This window comes from Nelumbo nucifera, chromosome 1 (genome assembly GCF_055504915.1).
Source record: "Nelumbo nucifera cultivar China Antique chromosome 1, China Antique-T2T, whole genome shotgun sequence".
Taxonomy (NCBI): domain Eukaryota; kingdom Viridiplantae; phylum Streptophyta; class Magnoliopsida; order Proteales; family Nelumbonaceae; genus Nelumbo; species Nelumbo nucifera.
Window position 1 is genome coordinate 4288087 of NC_142649.1, and position 23208 is coordinate 4311294.

At 38.4% G+C, this 23208-nt stretch overlaps 1 protein-coding gene across 1 annotated transcript in view; it reads left to right on the forward strand.

Moving 5' to 3' along the window:
• The first annotated feature begins 818 nt into the window (after positions 1–818).
• Positions 819–23208, forward strand: part of LOC104605250 (membrane-associated protein VIPP1, chloroplastic-like) — a 31725-nt gene continuing 9335 nt past the window's right edge. The window contains exons 1-5 of the mRNA XM_010269934.3: positions 819–1201; positions 16152–16261; positions 16392–16502; positions 18865–18929; positions 19017–19098. Of these exons, the coding sequence (XP_010268236.1) occupies positions 1072–1201; positions 16152–16261; positions 16392–16502; positions 18865–18929; positions 19017–19098 (498 nt within the window). The 5' untranslated portion in view covers positions 819–1071. The remainder of the gene's footprint in view (positions 1202–16151; positions 16262–16391; positions 16503–18864; positions 18930–19016; positions 19099–23208) is intronic.

Below are 23208 nucleotides of genomic sequence, written 5' to 3' on the forward strand. Positions count from 1 at the left end.
AAGCATTGGTTGATCATGACCTCATGTCATTGGCCTAGGAGTAAATGTACCTAGAACGTGCACCCACATTAAGTGCTCTTCAAATCGCTAAGGGTGGAAATTACCCGAATGCCCTAGGAAAGCAGTTGCTAGTTGATAATACCCCTAACCGATGCTACATATTAGGATCCGGTGAACCAACCAAATATACACATATCAACAACCCTTCGCCTGGAGTACGATTTCGGGTTAAAAAACATGACACATGTTTCATACATCTGTTATATAAAATAGAGCTTCACTATGATACCAGAAAAATTGGAATTGGTCAACTGGTATCATAAAAGTGATAACGGATCAGGTGATGTTTATCAAAATTCATGGGAAGATTTTGATTGATCAAAGCCCTTCCGCTATTATGTCTTTCCGGAAGCATAGACTTTCCCTACAAAATATTTTGTATATTTAGAAGTTATAAGACCAGAAGCCTCATAATCAATGGATATGCAGAATGGTGATTGGTGAGATAGAACTCTTCTATCCAACCTCATGTACTTGGGAAGTTGGGATAACGGTTAGGTTAATGATGAGACCCGGCCCAACCTAGCTCCGGTTTATGTTTAAGCCCATCTGGGCTAGAGCCCTTGCCAAACCCGGCACAGGCCCATGATTACCCCTGCCCTTACTCATGGTCCATCCACATTGGCATCGGCCCATGGCAGAGTTTGACTGTTTGAGGGTTGATCTTGAGGCTTTGAGCTTTGAATTAATTTACTAAAATACCCTCAAAGTTGTTTTCCTGAGATCCATTTGTAGGGACCCAAACAAACTGCCCTCTCAAGTCTCATCACACGAAGCTGAAACAATTAATAAAAGCATTCAAGATTGCCCTCTATTCTTTTGCTTTTTGTCTGTCTCAAATCTCATCATCACTACCACACACTGAAACAAGAGAGCGAGACTCGAAAACACTGAAAACAAACTACCGATTTCGATCGGAGACGAATATCTCTGACAAGTGACTCCGTTTCCCATTAAGATTTACATAGTTATTTTGTTTTCTGTAATTGGGGAGGTCGGTTTGTTCTGAAAATGGCGATGAAAGCACCCGTTACTGGATTGAGCTTGGCATCGTCACCATCTTGTTCATTACATGCCTCTTCTAACAGGCTTGTAGTCCTCGGGAGGAGACCCCTCAAAACATCTTTTTTTAATGGTGGAGGTATGCTCCTTTTGTGAGGTTTTCACAGTTTCTATTTATGGTCTTCATTGAATGAAATCGGATAACTATATGTGCTATTCATGGAGTTCAGTATAACTTAAAGCGTATCTGTTCATGTTGTTATTCTTCATATTTGATTGAAGATTTACAAATTGGAATTGCTGTTTCTTTTTCTTCTTGTTCAAAATGTTGAAACGCAATTGAATTAACAATTTGCAGCAGAACTGAGATATTTGAATTATGTTTTCTAGTGTTCTCAGATTATTGCAATTGACTAAAAGAACGCCACTACCTAATGCTGATTATTGCAATTAACTATACATCTTATACATAAATTCATGAGCTCTTGAGATTGCCCCAACAGCTGCTTGTTTATGTTATTATTAACTATGTTAATGTACTAAATTCACTTCTGATACAAGTTTGTAGTTTTTTTTTTTTTTTTATCAGAAACACAAAATTTATTTATTGATCAGATTAAAAAAGCATATATAACAAGAAGTTGTGTGCAGAAAAAGAAGCCCAAAAGGAAAAAAAAAACCCACTAATTACAAACCAGCCCAGAACATAGATTGTCTTTGAATCCCTTGTTTAGCTAGTCCCTCAGCCATACTGTTAGCTGATCTCCTAAACCATCTAATTTGAATCAACATGTCTTTAGATATCTCCTTGAAGTGCCTGAGCTCATTTCTTTGCTTCTATATTACTCCTTCCCCCTTCTTCTGCCAGTTTACAACAATCTTTGAGTCCCCTTCAATTATCAGCCTGTTAATCCCCATTTCTTTGGCTTTTTCAACACCATACACTGCTTCCATCAGTTCTGATCTGACCACATTAACATTCTGAATAGGACCTGAGTACATGGATAAAATATTTCCATCTCTTCCCTTATCACCCCAACAATACCTGATGGGCCAGGATTTCCCAAACAGCTACCATCAAAGTTTAATTTCTTCCATCCAGCCGCCGGAAGGGACCGGACCTCATTTGTTTTAGATTTTCTAGAAGCAGTGTTAGCATTTGTTCCTCAAGATCTGAAGGAATCTTCTGTCTTGAAATCAGCAAACAACTTTAGTGTTTTCACCCAATGTGCCACCCTTAGAGTTATCACTTTAGTCACAGTTTCTTTGCTTCTTTCCTTGTCATAAAAAATCCTTACATTTCTTTCTTCCCAAATTGTCCAAACCACTGCTGCTCTAGTGCACCTTCCCATAATTCTGCCTCTTCTTTTAGAGCAATACAAGTTTGTAGTTAAATGAATTATGAGTAATCTTGACTTGATTAGGGACATTCTTTCTGGGAATTACTAGGGTCAGGTTCTCTGCTTTCTCATTCTCCAATCCTTCCTCCCCCTCCAGAAGACTCACACACGCACACTCATAACAAAGATGTAAAGATATTTTACTCCTTTATCTCATTCCATTTTGTAATAAATAATTTAATTAATTAACTGAACTTATTTTTGGCTCTAGAGAAACATACTTCTTGATTGTGGTAGTTTACGAATTAGCAGGTTACAATGAATTTTATGTACAGTACCTAGAGGGCCATCACCCAATGTTGGTCCTGTCGTAACTTCCCAATGAAAAAACCAATTTTAGGTTCACTACCTTTCTTCTCATAAGCATTTTTTTTTTTCTGATAAAAATTCAACAAAAATTTCAATTAAAAATAAAAGAAGTACAATATCTATTAGGGTGATGAGCTAGAATCCTAGTTGCATATGAAATACATCAATTTGAATCTAACTCTCTCATACTTCAAATTCAAGATACAACATCATAAGACAATTCAATAGTATCCCTTGAGCCAAAAGAGGATCTATCTACCCCTGAAAATTCTGGAAGAACCAAAACCCAGTCCAAAATCATATTTCTAATATCAGCACATAATCTCTCAATGTTCCTTTTTGTTGATTAATCTCTCAATGTTCTTTTTTATCCTCAAACAATCATCCATTCCTCTGTCTCCAAATATCTCAACACATTGCAATTGGTATACAGCTCCTGCTTTTTTTCTTTGTCTTCTTAATTCCTTGAATATTTGACCACGAAAAGAAAATTTCATCTAGGTTATTATTGAGATAAGCTTGTACTCTAAACAAGGAAGAAAAGAATTTCCATTGAAAGTCACCTCTTTGAAAGTGAACAGATGTCACATGTCTTCACATTTGTTACACATAATACTTGTAATCTCAAAACCTCTCTTCTTCAAGTGATCAATTGTAAGGATGCTGTCCACAGGCACTAACCAAACAAAGGCTTCTATCCCCGAGGAATCAGTTGCCCCAACTCCCCATGATATTTGGGATCTCCACTTGCTTTCTAATAATTGCATTATAATGACGTCACTGCAACACCAAATTTGCATTATTTCCACTATATTGCAGCACTTTCCAAAGGAATGGTTTTTTTTTTTCCTATTTAATTTTGCTAAGGGATGAATTCCTCTAGCTTCTAATCTAAAACTTGTTTTCTTAATGTTGGACAAAAAACCTCCTGATTGCCTCTTAATTTTAATGTTGACTGATAGTGGTGTTTCATGAATTCAGCCTTTATATTCTTGGACATAGATTAAGATCACACAACCTCCCTACTCCATACTAATCATCTTCCTACACTCTCACTGATCCCTCACCTATTTAAATTAAGTAATCCTCATAAGAGATTGTTCGAAATACAATTCTTTCCAAATGCTCACTCAACAACATTTACACTTCCCTTGAATCCTACACAAACCTAGCCACCCCATACTTACATTCCACTTCCCTTCTCCATATAGTTTCCATTATCAACCTAAATCTCCAAAAGCCATTTACTAAAGTAGAAAAGTTTAGAAGATCCTTTTTGATATAAAACCTGTGTAAGAAAGAGAAGAGAAAGTTTATGCAGAGAAGAAAAGAGGAGAGAAATTGAAGAGAATGGGAGAAGCCAAAAATTAGGTCAGGCCACCCCTTTCATTAGCTTATATACTCACAAATAAAAACTGAATACAAAGACAAGTATGCCCTTAGTAAGTCGACTACTTATAAAAACTAAATAAACACTCTTAACTTAAACATAAACTAATGGGCCTTGGGCCCAATAACTCCCTAACTATGCTATGTAAATAAAAACAAGTGATATCAGCCCAAAACTCAACACTCCCTCTCAAGTTGGGAATAGATGTCACACATTCCAAACTTGCGTAGATCATGCTCCAGTTTGTTTCTTGCAACACCTTTTGTAAGAACATCATCAAGCTGCAAGTTAGATGCAATATATGGTAAGCACACTTCTCCGGATGTCACCCTTCCCCGGATGGCAACACCTTTTGTAAGAACATTGACAAGTTGCAAGTTAGATGCAATATATGGTAAGAACATCAACAGACCTAGGGGAGCTTTGAAACACCATGTGCCATGGCTCTATATTCAGCTTCTGCACTTGACCTTGCCATAACTGTTTGTTTCTTACTCTTCTATGAAACTAGATTACCTCCAACAAGAGTGCAAACTCCTGATGTAGATCTCCTGTTATCTAGGCGCCCTGCCCAATCAGCATTTGTGTAAGCCTCTAACTTCAATTGTCCATGGTCAACAAGCAATATGCCTCTACTTGGGTGTCCCTTCAAATAGGAAAATATCCTGTCAATGGCCTCCTAGTGCTGAATTCATGGGGCATGCATGTATTGGCTCACCATACTCACTGCATAAGTGATGTCTGGTCGTGTCATACATAAGTATAGCAACCGGCCCGCTAATCTTTGATACTTTCCAACATCCTTCACTAGCTCACCTTCAGAAGCATTTATCTCGTGGTTTTGATCAATAAGTGTATCAACTGCCCTTGCCCCAAGTTTTTCTGTCTCCTGTAGTAGATCCAAAACTTAACTTCCTCTGTGAGATGAATATCCCATGCTTGGACCTTTCCACCTCAATGCCTAGAAAGTACTTTAGCTCTCTACAATGTCATCCATAGGGGTGACTATAATGTCATCCATTGGGGTGGCCACGAGTCGAGCTTCTCACGAGCCAGTCGAGCTCGGCTCATGAAAAGCTCAGCTCGACTCAGTTTAAACCGAGCTTTGAGCCGAGCTCGAGCCTGATATATAGGTTTGTTTACTAATCGAGCCGAGCTCGAGCCTAATGAAGCTCGGCTCATGAGGCTTGCGAGCCTAGTATAATAAATAAATATTTTTTTATTATATACATACATACATACATATACATATAAATATATATGATAAATAATTTTTATTTTATATAATAATATTTTATATATAATATTTTTATTTTTATGTATTATAGTAAATAATTTTTATAATTCTTATTTTTTGTATGTAAAGTAAAAACATTTTTATATGTATATTTTTTGTTTTTTATATGTATAATACTAAATAATTTTTATAATTCTTAATTTTTTGTATGTAAAATAAAAAATATTTTTTATTTTTTTTTAAAATTGGATTGCAATCGAGATCGAACTTGCGAGCTTTGAACCGAATCGAGCTAGAGCTCAAGTTTCTAGCTCGAGCCTAACACAGTTTGAGCAAGCAGAGCTCGAATAGCCAAGTATTCGACTCGGCTTGGCTTGGCTCGAATCCACCCCTAGTCATCCATATACACTATCAAAACTAGCACTAGTGACCCCTCCTTTTCACAAAAAGAGTATGATTTGATTGAGTTTGAGTGTAGCCAAATACAACCAATGCACTTCTAAACCTGTCAAACCAAGCTTTGGGTGATTGCTTCAAACCATATAGAGACTTTTCCAATCTACATAACTTTCCTTTATCCACATCATTGTAAAAAGTAGTTGGAAGATCCATGTACATCTCCTCTTGCAAGTCCCATTAAGAAAAGCATTCTTCACATCAAGTTGGAAGAGTGGCCAAGAGTATGTAGTTGCTAATGATAGAAGAATCCGGACTGATCTCATCTTTGCCATTGGTGCAAAAGTCTCCAAGTAATCCATGCCATAAGTCTGAGTGTACCCTTTTGCAACCAACCTCGCCTTGTACCTTTCTATACTTCCATCAACTTTGTACTTCACTGTATAAACCCATCTACATCCAATTGTCTCCTTGCCATCAGGTAAATCCACAATCTCCCATGTCTTATTTTTAATCAATGCTTTCATTTCCTTCTATACAACTATCTTCCACTCAGGTTTGGAGAGAGGCTGACTAACACTCCTGGGTATAGACATAGAGTCAAGGGAGGAAAGGAAGGCCCGATAAGAAGGAGATAATCCACTGTAGGAAAGATAGTATGAGATGCAATGAGCAGTACACTTCATCTTCCCTTTTCGAAGTGCAATAGGGAGATCTAGGTCATCTGCAATGGTGTTAGGAGCAAGGGTAGTAGTATCAATAGGAACTAAACCATCAGAGGAAATAAGAGGCATACCTGGGTTTGTGTTAGTTGAACCTGGAATCTCCGGTGAGCCGATATCGATAGTAGACCTGTTCATGGGCCGGGCTTCGGGACTAACTTTACACTATGTCGGGCTCAGGCTTTGCATTGGGCCCATTCAAATTTTGGCAAAAGCTAGGCCCGAGCTCAGCCCATGAACACGTCTAGCTGATAGGGAGTGACGTGGTGGAATCCACCTCCCTATGTTGTCATAAGTGTTGTAGTGTAAAACACTAAGAGGCAAGGACATAATGGAGGTGGTAAAGTGGGTGGAGTAGGTCGGTCAGACACTGGAGTGGGCAAAGGACTTGGAATAGGAAGTGGTATGGATTGCTCACTTCCTTCCCTAAAACACTCCCCTTGAGAAGAACCCCTCCCGAGAAAAAAGGTGTGGACTCAAAAAAGGTGACATCCATAGTAACATACCGACTCCCAGAGACTAGATCATAAGAACAATACCCCTTCTGATTTCTTGCATACCCAAGGAAGACACACTTCTTCGCCTTAGGTCCAGCTTTGAGCGGTGAGGACCAAGAACATGGACAAAGCATACACATCCGAAAACCCTTATAGGAATATGGAACATCTCTCCCTTAGGAAAAAGAAGGCTGAATGAAGTGCTATATCTAAGAACACGAGAAGGCACTTGATTAATCAAGAAAACTGCTATAAGAATTGCATCACCCAAAAACGAATTGGAACTGTAGAGCTCAACATCATTCTTCTTGCTACTTCCACAATATATTTGTTCTTCCTTTCTGCTACACCATTTTGTTATGGAGTGTATGTACAACTGCTTTGATGCACTACTCCGTGCTCCAATAGGTATGATGCCAAGTTTTTTTTTTCAAAGTATTCCTTGGCATTATCTGATCTAAATACTTTCATTCGTACCCCAAATTGCGTCAACACTATCTGATAGAACTTTTGAACTAAAGACGGTACTTCATCACGGGATCTTATCAAATATATCCAAGAGTATCGAGAATAATCATCCACAAACAGAAGAAAATACTGATAGCCACTCATAGAGGAAATATGGTATGGTCTCCACACATCAGTATGAACTATATAAAAAACAGAGGAGAATCTTTTATTGCTTGCTTTAGAGGAATGTCTACAATGCTTTCCAAGTTGGCAACCCTCACACTCCATGTTGGACAAATTGATAGACTCAAACAATTTTGGAAACAAAAAAATGCAAAGAAGAAAAAGACAAATGCCCAACCGGTTATGCCAAAGCATAATCTGACCCATTGACTCTGACTTAATGTTCTTGTTGACATGATGAATCTGATGATTGGGAAGCACATCAAGAAGATAGATTCCATTCACCTCATGACCACTCCCAATCGTCCTCTTTGATTCCAAATCCTACAAAACACAATGAGCAGGAGAAAAGATCACTTAACAGTTCAAATTCTTTGTCAGTTTACTAACAGATAAAAGATTAGTGCTCAGTCTAGGAACATGAAGGACAAAATGTAGGGTAATGGTATTGGTTATCTTGACAAGCCTTTTCCTAGCAATGGGAACATGTGATTCATCGGCTATAGAAACTCTATCTCTACCAGAGCATGTCAACTCGAGAAAGAGAGAGAGAGCAGAGAGAAAGACAAAAGTCCAGATCTGTTAGGGTTAATCAATCAGATCGAACCGACCCAGAAAAGATGTATTTATATTAAACTTATGTGGATAGACAATACTGTCCTTACAAAGAGAATAAAAAGGGTTTGTACACTAAAGTACACGCCTATTATAGTACAAGAAAGACAAAAATAAAGTATAGAATAGTAGAATTACAAAACTCCCTTCAGTAGTTCTTCTACACTCCCCCTCAAACTGATGCTGGGGTAGAAGCATCAGCTTGTCAACAAGGAAATTATGTTAGGCTTTGGTCATGGCTTTGGTGAAGAGATCCGCAAGCTGTAGACCCAATGAAACATGTGGGAGAGAGATGTGACCCGCATGAGGAAGGTCATGAATGAAGTGACAATCCACCTCAATATGTTTAGTTCTCTCATGAAATACAGGATTGGTTGCAATCTTGATTGCACTCATGTTGTCTGCAAATAGAGGAAGAGCAGATGAGTAATCAATATTCATGTCATGAAGGAGTGCCTTAAGCCAGATTATTTCACTGCAGACTGAAGACATGTCTCTGTACTCGGCTTCAGTAGATGACTTGGAAACCGTTTGTTGTTTCTTGCATTTCCAAGAAATCAGAGAATCACCAAGGAATATACACCAGCTAGTAGTAGAGCGACGAGTGTCAGGACAACCGGCCCAATCAGCATCTACATAAGCTCGGAGCTGTGTGGATGAAGAGGATGAGAAAAATAGGCCATATGATAGTGTGCTCCGTACATAACGAATAATTCGGAGAACTGCCGAATAGTGAGGCTGATGTGGAGCTGAAACAAACTGACTTACAATCTGAACCACATAGGAGATGTCAGGTCTAGTCATGGTGAGGTAGATAAGACTATCTACAAGCTGTCTATACAAAGTAGCATTAGGAAGAAGGTCAGCCTCATCTTTACTCAACTTACAATTAAGTTCTAGAGGAGTATCAACATGTTTAGAATCAGTCAAGTGAGCAAGAGACACCAAATCAGAAGCATATTTTTGTTGATTGATGAAGTAACCCCGATGACTTCTTTGAATTTCAAGTCTAAGGAAGTATGTGACTGGCCCAAGATCTTTCATTTTGAATGAGTTACTAAGCAGGAGTTTGAGATTGGTAATACCGTCCACATCATCTCTAGTAATAAGGATGTCATCAACATATACCAAAAGAAGAGTCAGTCCCTGAGCCCGCTTGAGAGTGAAGAGAGAGTAGTCTGAAGCACTCTGCTGAAAACCAGCTTCCAACACTATTGTACGGAAGCGATCAAACCAAACTCTTGGAGCTTGTTTAAGGCCATATAAGGATTTCTTCAGTTTACACACCAACTGAGGATTGTCACAGTAGCCGGGAGGTGGTTTCATATAAATTGTCTCCTGTAACTCTCCATGGAGGAAGGCATTCTTAACATCCACCTGATGAACTGCCCACTGTTTGAGGGAAGTAATGGCAAGTAGTAAACGGATTGTTGTCATTTTAGCCACAGGTGCAAAAGTTTCATCGTAGTCAATTCCATACTCTTGCTTGTAGCCTTGAGCAACCAGACGGGCCTTATATCTGTCTAGAGTACCATCAGATTTGAGTTTTACAGTGTAAACCCACCGATTACCAATTGTGAAGGCATTTGGAGGAGGAGAGACAAGATCCCATGTGTCACTTTCCAATGGAGCCTGAACCTCTGAATCCATAGCTTCTTTCCAATGCTTAACTGCTACGACCTGGCTGTAAGACTTAGGAATATCTGTGGATGACAAAACAACTGAGAAGGATCTATGACTAGAAAAGAAGCCATAGCGACCAGGTGGATGAGAAATACGAGATGACCGACGCAAAGGAATAGATGAAGGTAAATCCTCAGGAGGAGAATCTGCACTTACGGTAATGGTGGATGGAGAGGAATGACCAGACACTGTTGTTTGAGATGGAGGAGGCATAGGCAATGGGTGAACTGGATGCTTCCTGAAGTATGTCTGAAGAGGCTGAAGAGAAGGAGAATCACCTATAGATCCAAAATCATGTAGAACAGAGATGGATGGTGCAAGTAATTTACAAATATGTTCAAAGAATGAGAAATTCTCAAGAAATATGACATTACGAGAAATGCGCTACCGGCGGACTTTGGGATCATAACAGAGAAATCCCTTGTGTTCCGTACTATATCCCAAGAAAGCACACATAGCTGATTGAGCTGTTAGCTTTGTGCTTTCATGGGGAGGGATATGGACAAAGCAAACACATCCGAAGACACGAAGGATGGATAGGTTTGTGGACGATAAAATAACGACTGATGAGGAGAAGAATTTTCAAGGACAGGTGTAGGAAGACTATTGATGAGATGAACAACAGTGCGGGTCGCCTCCAACTAGAAGGTAAGGGGAGCATGTGAATCTTGTATCAAGGACTTCACCATACTAGCAATATGACGGTTCTTGTGCTCTGATACTCCATTCTACTGAGGAGTACTGGGACAAGATCTCTGGGACTGAATGCCATGTTGTTTAAGATAGGTTTGAAACTCACCATCCTCACCATCATAATACTCTCCCCCTGAATCTGACCTCAAAATATTTTTGGTGCTTTTAAACTGGGTCATTACCATACCATGAAAGTTTTTAAACATGGAGAAGACTTCTGATTTCTTTCGAAGAAAGTAAACCCATGTGTAACGAGTACAATTCAATGAATAATATGAAGTACTTATAACCCAAGAGCGAGATGATTGAAGACGACCACACATCACTATGAATGAGATGAAAAGGTGTAGATGCATGTTGAGTAGAAGATGGAAAACGTAAAACATGACTTTTATTATAGCAGCAAGTTAAACAAGATTTATCAATATTCTTGACTGAAGTAGTATTCAAAGGTAAACAGCCAGAGGAAAACAATAATCCAAATTCTTAGCATGAGTGTGGCCCAAACGATTATGCCATAAATGCCACACATTATTACATGAAGAAATAGAAGAACAAGGAGAAACAGATAACAAACAAGAATCTGATGAAGATCTCTTAGTCTCGAATTCCAAAGCAAACAGCCTCCCAAGCCTACGGCCCTTCCCTTTCAGCTCCCCAGTGTGCTGGTCCTAAATGAAACAACCATCATGAGTAAATAAAACATTATTACCATCATTAACAAGTTGTCCTACAGATATTAAACTAGTAGTCAATTTAGGGACAAAAAAGTTTTGGGAAGATGAAAGGGTTTGGTCTGAGAAGTGGATAAGAGCAAATCATTACAACCATATACAAGTAAAGAATCACCATTGGCAGTAATAATATGGTTGTCAAAGGGTCTAGGTTTAGGAGACTGACCAAAGGAGGCCCCAGTCATGTGATTTGAGGCCCCTGAATCAATAATCCACATGCGACACGGGGGTGAACACAAAAAAGCAGACTTACCAGCCAGACTAAAAGCAGAAAAAGCAAAAGAAATAGCTGAAGACATAAGCTCACGGATCCTTTCTTTGGTCAGATTTCCTTGGGCATCTGACTTGTGGGCTGATGATGAGGTGGCAGCATCAGTGGTAGCAGATTCGGTTGAGGCCTGATAAGCCTTATGCTGTCCCTTCTTAGGAGGCCTAGTCGGACATTCCACAATGATATGTCCTTGCTGTTTGCAGTAAGTACAAAACTTCTTGCAATGGGACGCCACGTGACCAAATTCCTTACATTCATAACACTACAACTTCGAGAAGTCTTTTTTACCCTTCTGCTTGGTGGCTATGAACATAGTATCAATGCCTAGTCGGACATTCCACAATGATATGTCCTTGCTGTTTGCAGTAAGTACCAAACTTCTTGTAGTGGGACGCCACGTGACCAAATTCCTTACATTCATAACACTGCAACTTCGAGAAGTCTTTTTTACCCTTCTGCTTGGTGGCTAAGAACACAGTATCAATGCCATGTTCCTTCTTCTGATCAAGTGCAGATAAAGTAAGAAGACGTGTTTCCTCCCGTAACAACTCTCCAAGAATTGCATCTAGTTCAGGGACTGGTTCTCTACTGAGAATGTTGGAGCGTAGAGTTTCATAGTCAGGCCTGAGATGCATCAAGAAATGCATGGTCTTCCTCTTAGTAAGATGTTTCTTCATGGTCTTCACACAACAATCTGTAGAAAGATCCCCAAAGTGAGCCAGTTCATATTCAGTCCAAAGGTTTATAAATCTTGCATAGTATTCCTGAATCCTCTTCTCCCCTTGAACATAGGAGAAGATATCGATTTCGATCTGATATTGCCTAGACATGTTCGATTGCTGATATACCTTTTCTAGGTATTCGAACATGTCATGGGCAGATTTGAGACCTCTCATTGGGATATTGACATCCATTGAGATAGACCCAAGTATCCATGATGTAACCTGAGCATTTTCGGTTCTCCACTGTTTCAGCCCTTTGAAATTTCCCATGTGTCAGGCATGGGAGTGGAACCGTCAATGTAACCCCACATGCCTTTCCCTTCAACAAAGTACTGAAAATGAAATTTCCAGAGAGCATAGTTGCTCTCGTCAAACTTGACGGAAATGAATTCACTCTTTTCCAAAGCCATAAGTCACCAGAAATTGTCCAAGATTCAGCAAAAGACGAAAAACTTGAAACACAGTCCAGAAAAGGAAAGTTTGGGTGCAGCCACCCAGAGGAAATGTATAGATCTCTCTCAGATCTTCTCAGATCTCGATGATATTTTCAGAGTATGATGAGAGGGCCTAGGCGACACTTCCTTTCAAATCTCACTGCAAATTGAAGTCGTATGAGAGAGATCTAATAAAATCTCTCTCCTAGGGTGTGCAAAACAGAGAAAACTGATATCTGGATAGATCAAAACCATCCAGATTCAATCAGAAGTAACAACAGATGTCACACTGATCAAAGAGAGGAGAAAAGGATCAGAGATTAGCTTGCTCTGATACCATGTCAGCTCGAGAAAGAGAGAGAGAGAAGAGAGAAAGACAAAAGTCCAGATCTGTTAGGGTTGATCAGTCAGATCGAACCAACCCAGAAAAGATGTATTTATATTAAACTTATGTGAATAGACAATACTGTCCTTACAAAGAGAATAAAAAGGGTCTGTACACTAAAGTACACGCCTATTATAGTACAAGAAAGAATAAATAAAGTACAGAATAGTAGAATTACAAAACTACCCTTCAGTAGTTCTTCTACAGAGCAGAGGTGGTAAGAGGAGAAGATGGTGGAAATGTTGGCCATATGTTTTGAGACTCCTGAGTCTATAATCTAGGGAGGTCCCCCCTTACCTGTAGTGGGTATATAATTTGTAGTGGCATGTGAACTACCTGTATGTGCAAACAAAGTAAAATGGCTACCTCCTAATCCATCTGCACCTTCCTGTCCACCTAATAATGAGCTAGAATTGGCTATAACCCTCTGGTTCAGAAACTGCCCATATCTTTCCAATTTGGCCCTCACTGCAGCTGTTGTAACAAACTCTAGAGAAGCTATAGTAGGTGGTCCTAATAAATCACTAGTCACTGCCATAGTTGTCAAGGCGACGCCTTGGCGACAAGGCACCCTTGGAGGCTCGCCTCGCCCAGTCGCCAATTAGTTTTGTGCACTGGGTTATAAAATACTTTTATATTTTTAATTGTTTTGACATTATAATTATAAAATAGACATTATTAAACTGGAATATTCATTTTGTGTTTATATACTAGTTTCTTTTTATTATTTTCTTATTTTGTTAGGGTTTAATCAACGCAAACATTGCTAACTGCTGTATTGAACATGTGGTTCAAAGTATCGATTCACCTCTGTGTATTGGCAGAGGTGTATCGGTACTTATAACGATACTCCCCCTATTTTTTTATTTCTTTGGTTTTCAATTTCATTTTAAATATATATATATCTATATATATATATATATATAATTTCAAAAATGGGTCCTCAAAAACACCTCTAAACAGTGTAGAAATAGTTAGTAGCCACGAGTGAGGTTCCATACCCACACTTAGGCTCTAGTGTGTGTGGTTCATTTTTGCAACAGGTGCAAACGTTTCCGTATAGTCTATGCCATAAGTTTGTGTGAATCCCTTTGCAACCAATCTGGCCTTATACCTCTCTACAACCCCATTAGCATTATATTTCATAGTAAACATCCATCTGCATCCAACAGGTTTCTTCCCTTCAGGCTGGTTAATTAGTTCCCATGTGTTGTTCTTAACAAGAGCATCCATCTCTACTTGCATTGCTTGCTTCCATTCAGTTATCAAAAGAGCTTCTTGCACTTTTTTGAGTATAGGAATAGTAGCAATAGATGCCAGGTAAGATCTATAGGATTCTGAGAGACAATCATAGGAAAGGAACTTATAGATGCAGTGGGCAGTAGATGAGGTGCAATGTTGCTTCCCTTTACGAATTGCAATTGGAAGATCAAGGTCATCTGACAATGAGGGCTGAGCATCTGTAATAGTGGGATCAACTGTGGGAGCAATAGTAGTGTCTAGATCTGGGGCTGTAGAAGATGTTGGAATTGACTTGGATTGCTGTTGAGTACGAGAATCAACCTGCTTCCACCACCTTCTATGATACACTCTCAACTCTCTGCATTTTTGACAACCCTCACCCTCTTCACAATTCTCCCCATCAGTAACTAGGATAGGTAAAGGAACTTTTGGGGTTGGAACTGAAATCCCTTCCTCACTACTCTCCCCCTGAGGAGAAGCCCTATTAATAGCAGGGCTATCCTAAAACAAAGTGACATCAATGGACACAAAACGCTTCCCTGAAACAAGCTCATAACAGCAATATCCCTTTTGATTTTGTGCATACCCAAGGAAAATACATTTAGTAGCTTTGGGATCAAACTTGGAGCGATGAGGTCCAAGGATTTGAACAAAATAAGTACACCCAAAAGTTTTGAGGGGAATAGTGAATAGGTCCTTATCTGGATATAGAAAACTGAATGGAGTTTGCATGTTTAGAACCCGTGAAGGAACCTTGTTAATAAGGTACACAGCTGTATGGATTGCATCCCCCTAGAAGCATATGGGAACGTTAGAGTTGATCATGATGCTTCTGGCTACCTCTAAGATATGTCTGTTTTTTCTCTCAGCAACCCCATTTTGTTGAGGTGTACGAGGATAGGTGCTCTGATGAATGACCCCATGATCAAGGAGATAGGATGCCAAGGGTTTTGCAAAGTATTCATTGGCATTATCGGATCTAAGAGTTTTGATATTGGTTTCAAACTAGGTTAGAACCATCTGATGGAAAGCCTAAGTCAGAGAAGGGACCTCATCTTGAGAGTGCATAAGGTAAACCCATGAGAAACGGGTATAATCATTAACAAATAATAAGAAATATTTGTACCCCCCCATGGTGGGAGTATGATATGGCCCCCAAATATCGGTATGCACAATTTCAAAAGGAAGGTTGCTTCTTTTATTACTCGAAAGATAAGATGATCTACTGTGTTTTGCGAGCTCACAACTTTCACACTTCAAACTAGACACTTCTACTGACTCAAATAAGTTTGGAAAAAGACTCTTCAAAGACCCAAAAGATAAATGACCTAAGCGGTTATGCCAAAGCATAATCTTACTCCAAGACTGAGAGACAAACAATTTCCCCACTTCACTTTCCTTCCCTTGTGAATGTTCAAGTAGGTAGACTCCATTCATCTCACAACCAATCCCAATCACCTTCTTCGTTTCCAGATCCTGAAAAACACACCGATCAGGGAAAAAAGTTACTGAATAGTTTTGATTTTTAGTAATACTACTAACTGAAAGCAAGTTAGCACTAAGCTTGGGAACATGCAAAACTGAGGATAGGGTGATAGCATCAGACAATCTGATGTCTCCCTTGCCAGAAATTGGCACAAGGGAGCCATCAGCAATAGAAACTTTGTCTCTCCCAGAGGACATATTCCAACAGACTAAGATTGGTGACTTTTCTTTCCTCTAACAGTTTCAGGGCTAAGGGTAACATATTCCAACAGATTAAGATGTACTGCACATGGTGGAGGTGCTCTTGGTGCTAGGATGAACCTTTTTGATCGGTTTGCTAGAGTCATCAAGGTAAGATATATGTAAAATGCTCTTTGCAATCATTTTATGATTTTCTTATACTATAATCATGGCTTCAGCTTCCTCTTCACTCTGCATTGCTAATATTATGTTTTATTTTTTTATTGTGAAAAAAATTTAGTCATATGCAAATGCAATCATAAGCTCCTTTGAAGATCCAGAGAAGATATTGGAACAAACTGTGCTTGAAATGAATGATGATTTGACAAAAATGCGTCAAGCCACAGCACAGGTATGTCTTATGCTTGTACTTTGAGTCATTTCTTCTTGTAACAAGAAAATTGTGTTTGAAAAATCTTTTATACCCAGACATGTCAAAGACAAGGCTAGACAGGGTGGTGGAACCCATCTATAGGCATCTGGTATCATAGGTGAATTCTATGCATGTAGAAGGGGATAAGACATTCTCCCTATACAAAATTACAAGATTCCCAAATTTATGATTTCAAAAGGACCCTACGGATAAAATACATAGTCAAATCTTGGAAACAGCCTTTCTGTATATGCAGGGGTAAGGCTGTGTACATCTGTCCCTGTCCCTCCCCAGACCCTGCATTGGCGGGAACCTCGTGCACTTCACTGCCCTTTTTATCCCTGCAGAATATGGTGGGCTGAATCTGTGAAGTCTTTCAGAATGTGGTAGCAGTTCATTAGGATGGAAACAATGGTTGCCTGAATTGTTGGCTTAGACAGGATTCTTCCCTCCAAACACCTACTAAGTAGCAGAAGGAAAGGAATGCTATTCAAGAGGATCTATCTCTGTCATCTATAAAGAAAATCAGGCTAACAACTAAGAAGGACAAGAATAAATTTCAGGCCTTTGTAGTCAATGGAAAATTTAGCATACACTCCATATTCTGGTCTTCTTTCTTGGACATCATACATCTGTGCACAAAATGAGAAGTAGATGCCTAGGTGACCAGGACTGATAAAAAATGCTAGGCAAACAGTGAGTGCCTAGATGCCTAGGTGCCTAAGTGATAAGATATGCAAGTAAAAATCCCCAAAAATCCTAAGTTGATTTCTTATTTTTTGTTTAATAATCATCTACACTAACAACAATAATATTCATCAAGTAATCATACATTTCATATCAAAACATAGAAAATTATCATATTCATGAGAAGTAGATATTTGAATGTTAATTTTAATATATCAAACATAATATGCAATATAATAATAATTCAATAAAGCAACTATATTAAAAATATAAACTATAGGCCACTACCCATTGTTGGTCCCACCTATTTGGAGTCTTTGAAGGGGTGGACCGGATAAAGACCTAACTTTTGGCTCACAAAATGGCTGCTCTCAGACTCAAATCCATGTTCTCATGCTTGTCAGCTTGGGATTTTACCATTTCATCAAGTAATGAGCCCCTTAAAAAATAAACTTATGAATTTTATAATTACTTACATACCATAAAGCCCCTAGGATAAGATTTTACAGAATTTTTCTTCAAACATTCCCAAGCACATAGTTTTAGGGCCAGTTTGGCAAGTCTTTTTGAGAAGATTTTCTCGTAGCTCTGTCAGTCAATAGACGCATTGAGCTTTTGACATAAGATCTGGGCAGCCCCAAGACCGTTTGGCAGACGCACATCTTTCTGTGCGCCGTTTCGGGTCTTTCTGCACGAGATTAAAACGCGGAAGACACAGGAAGCTTCATTTGGAGCTTCCCGAAATCAGCCCAAAATGGGCTTCCTGCGTCTTTTCGACGCCCCGTCTTTTGGCGGCGAGATCTTCTGCGTGCCAAACGGGAATAGACCGATTTTCGGTGTTCCCAGCTTGTAAGCAGCCGAAAGACTGCACGGAAAGACGTGCCAAACAGGGCCTTAACTAAAAGGCATCAATAACCATAAGCCAATGAAATATTTGATTCAACCATTAACAAAAAGTTCCTGTGATACATTTTTGCATAACTTTTCTTCAATTAAAACATTCACATAATCTGTATATATGATCTTAATCTAGATTTTAGGGTGCAAAAATTCCCAAAAAAGAAAAGATGCATTCAGCTATAAAAAGAAATAGATGCAGAAACTTGTTCAAAGCTGTTAATAGTTATTCACTTTATCATGTTTATTGTAATAGAAAATGAGTCAAGCAATTAAAATATGTTAAGCATGTTGTAACATGCACATCTAGCATCTTTAGATGCCTAGGTGTGGCCTCGTCTCCTAATCATGTACCTTATGGGCTGAGTGAGTGAGCGAGTGCCTTTTTGTAACTTCCAGTTAAAGCAATATAGAAGGAACTATTCTAAAAAGGTTCATTGGTATCCCCCATACCCAGGGTCTGAGTTGTCAACAACTCTGTTCCTTCTCTTTCCTTCATTTCTTTTTTTTTCCACTGCTTCTCATTTTTATAATTTGCCTTGTTTTCTTGTTTCCTCTTTTTCTTGATATATAACAAATTTAATAAAGAAATTTGCAAATGTATTGTGTGGAGGAAAATGGAGGGAACACAAGGACGACCTAAATTTGCCACAAAACAGTGGAAAGTCCATTCTATAGGCTGCATTAGTGCTTAGTTTATTCCTTCACCATTCTTCTTTTTATACCTTCATGATTATGCATACCTTTTTTTGTGAAGGTATTGGCATCTCAGAAGCAGTTGGAAAACAAATACAAAGCTGCACAAAAAGCTTCTGAAGATTGGTAATATTTGACATTAATGTATCATTTCAATATCTTATAAGTGTTAATTTATGCTAAACGTTACATTTAAGTGTTGTTTGGATGTAGGTATCGTAGGGCACAACTTGCTCTGGAGAAAGGAGATGAAGATCTTGCTCGAGAAGCTCTGAAAAGGCGTAAATCTTATGCTGTGGGTACTTCATTGTAAATAGTACGGTTGCTAGTTAACTGTGTTTTAGTTAAATCTGCCATGAGGATTTTGAATTAATTTGTTGATTTTATTCTAGTGAAACATTAGTATGATACATCATTCCATATCTTTTCCCTTTTCATTTCTGATAGATCTTGGGGATAAAATTTTGCATATTTAATGAGAGTGTAAACACACTCCGAAGCTTGGGTCTTGAGAGTAACATGATCTGGAGGTATATTTAAATGAGCAGTTTATGTTTTGCTTTTTAATTTTTATCAATGACTGTAACTTTCATTAATTAAAGATGAGATAAATAGAATACAAATACCGTTGGAGATAAAACAACTTATCTCCAAGATAAAAAAACTTTACAATTGAGCCCAAAACATTTGATTTCTCCCAATCCCTTGTTTTGCCAAATAATCAGCAAAGCTATTAGCCATTCTTTGGACCAATTTAATTCTCACATCCATATCCCTAGTTAACCATTTAATATTCTTTAATTCATTTTGGTACATCGATAAGTCATTCCCTTTATTTTGTAGCCATTTGACCACCGGTTGAGAATCACCTTCTACAATTAGCTTGTGCACACCTAATTCCTTTGCTTTGACTACTCCTTCCACAACTACCATTACTTCAACCCTAAAAAAATCCTCAATGCCAACTGGACCCGAGAAGAGTGCCACCATATGACCTAGCCCCTTTTTTGAAGATGCTTGCTACACTTGAAGGGCATGGGTTCTCCCTACCATTACCATCAAAGTTTAATTTTGTGTATCCCTCAGCTGGTGGTGTCCATGACATATTGATTTTGAGTTTCACAAATGAAGAGCTAACCACTTCCAACCACGTTTGAAGGTCGTCCACCAAGAAATTCAAAAGCAACTCTCGAGATTTTAACCACTGAACAACTTTGATGGTTTTGCATTCTATCAAAATCTCCTTGCTCCTCTCTCTCAAGGAATATTCTTTAATTTCTTTCCTCCAAAAGATTTTAGGTTGCTATAGCTCCTATACTTCTCCACATGATTCTACCTCTCTTTCTTGGCCAGGCAATGAAGTGGAAGCATAGGGGCTTGAGATGTTCGAAGGAGGAGTCCACCTGCAACCAAACAAAGCAAGAAACCAATCCCAAATACTGGTAGCAAATGGATAGGAATTAGTAAGTAATATAAGATTCACCATTAGCCTTGCAAAAAAAAAAAAAAAAAACACCAATGAGGAGATAAGCAGGAGTGAGGTCTCCTTTTCTGTAGCAAGTCACAAGTGTTAATTTTCTCATGATAACCTCTCAATTGAAAGCTCCTATTCTAGGTGGAATTGGTTTAGCCCAAATCTCTTTCATTAGAAAGTGTTGACATGAGTAATCTCACGTGTGGGCCTGGGTTTGTTATTGTTTAGTTCTTTATATTATTCTCTTTTTTGTTGTCTTATTATTGGGATTTAGTTATTAGGCCCATTAGTGGTTTAAGTTATGAGTCAGCTCACTAATCAAAGGCTATATTGTAATTTTATGTATTTTTAAACATTATGATAATAAAAGTCTTTAGGGCTGGCTGGAGTAGGTGATTTTGCTGCTCCATTCTTTCCATTCCTCTCAGAGAGTACAAACACGACTATTAGAGTTCAGAGGATCTAAGAAAGTATCATCAAGGATATTTAGAAGGTTTAGCACCAAATGAAGTTTAAAATCTCTTACTCTGATAAAATCCAAGTCCCATCCAAAACCATTGCTTGAATTTGAAGGAACAATAAATTTTGAGACAAGTTCCCCTTTGTGAGAAGATAAAGCAAATAAAGAAGGAAATTAATCTTTCAAAGGGATTGAACCCACCCAAGTATGTCCCCAAAATTTAATTAGATTACCCATGAAAACATTATATTTGGTAAAAGGAAGAAATTGAGGGAGGATCTCACTTAGGGCTGTTAATGGGTCAGGTCTACCTGACAGACCCGAACCGACCAAACCGATTATAACGGTTCTGGTTCCATGATTTTGTCCTGATTAATAATAATTGGGCCAGTTCCGGTTCTTGCATGTCCCGAGCCAATTCAGACCTGGAACTGATTATTTTATTAAATATATATAATATTTTCTTATCATTCTTTTCATATTTTATGTTTGAAATGGTAAATAGATAACAAATAAGATAATGTTAGTTAAAAACGTTTAATTTATTAACGTGTAAATAATTTAGTATTTTTCTGTCATTTTTATTAAGGTTATATCATCAAAATTTAAATCTTGAGTAATTATTTAAATAAACAAATATAGTTTTCAGTATAATTGGGTCTATCACGTCTGGACCTGATAGACCTGACTATTAGCTGGGACAGTTCTGGGTCTGTGATTTTTTCTTGATTAATAATCAGTTCCGGACTGGTTCTTCCTAGACCCGACCCATTGACAGCCTTAAACTCACTGATAGCTTTCCACTTTCCAAGGAGATTTCCTTATTAGTTTAGTAGCGGCTCCAACATCCCAACCATTGTCCACTGGCTATGCTGAATACCACCTCATGCCACAATTTATCCCTTTCCAATGGCATTTTATCCCCAACCACACCCCAACTACCCTGTGATTTGCCTTTGCATACCACCTCCTATTTAACCAAGTGGTATTTTCTCGTTTATCCCAGTTCCAACAGAAAGTCACTCATTATCTTCTCAATCTTGCTCACCTTTTGAGGAATTTGAACATTGACAAGTAATAAATTGGGAGATCAGACAAGGAGGACTTGATCGAAGTTATTCTTCTCTCCAAAGAAGTATAGCCTCTCTTCCATACAGCCAGTCTCTTAGAAAACCTTTCTATCATTGAGTTCCAAAAGGAAAGATCTCTAGGGTTAACTCCAAGAGATCAACTAAAAGAAGTAAAGAAGATCTCACTCAAGCTTCTAAAGCTATTAAGTAATTCTGTTCTTCTGTATTGGTTGAGGGCTGAGGTGGTGTTCCTTTGGTGCTCAGTTGTTTCTTGGTGGTGTTTTGAGGCTGATAGATTTGTTGGGCTTTAGATGGGTTTTTTTTTCTTGTCTTTTCTGAATTTTTAGGGGTTGGGGTAGTGTTGTGTGACGAATTTGGTCGAATGGTCTAATTTGTAGCTTAGGGGTAATTTTTTTTGGTTGTAGTCTGCAAGTTTCTCTCTCTCTCTCTCGGGTGATTGCTTATCATCTTTCTTCTAATATCTGTTTATTTTTATCTTAAGAAAAGGAAAATGGAAAGGGTGCATATCCTTTTTTCCTGCATGTTTCTTTTGGAATATTTAGAAGGATAGGAATAATTAAACATTTAAGAATAAGGACCCTGTGGATTTGGTAGCCATCTAGTAAGATGAAGCTCTACTCTTTCACTGGACTTTGTTTTACACATGCTAGATGGGATCTCATACTTAGTGGAGGGAGGTTCTTCCTTTTTGTAAAGCTTCTGGAATTGTGATCTTTATCATTCTGACAGAAGATTACGTACTGGAACCTTTTGTTCACTTATATTAATGTTGTGTAATATAAGAAAGTAGTGACATTAGTTGAGATGCCTCTTTTGATGTAAGACAGATTAGTACTAAGACATAATACTTTCAACTGGTTTTGAATTGGAAGTTTTTCTGAACATAGACAGCATGATGGTGAGTGCTGATGCCCTGAAAGTAATTTCTTTACATCCTGGTTTGCTATGGAGTTAATTTTTGGTTGAACACAGTATTTGTTTCCTTAGATTAGTTGTCTTATAGTCAATGAATTCCATGAGGAGTGGGCTTGGTCTGGGGTCCAGGGGCGGAGCCCCTGGCCCAGCCATTAGGCATAAAAAAATAGAAAAAATGTGCAAATTTTCAAAAGGTTCATGTCTGAGCTGAAGCTCAAGGCACACCTGGTGTGTGCCTTTTGAAAGTTTTGCGCTTGGGGCCTAGGTGAGAGGCACATTTTGTAATTGTGGTCTCTTGAGATGTTAGAATCTGCGAGTTTACATGTTCTTTGAAACACAATTAAGGGGTGACATGGCAGGCATCTTCTTCTTAATGGAGGATCACATCTTATAAGAATTTATTACTTGGAAACATGGATTATTGAAAAAGAAAACAAAGATAACTGAAAAAAAAAAGAAAACAAA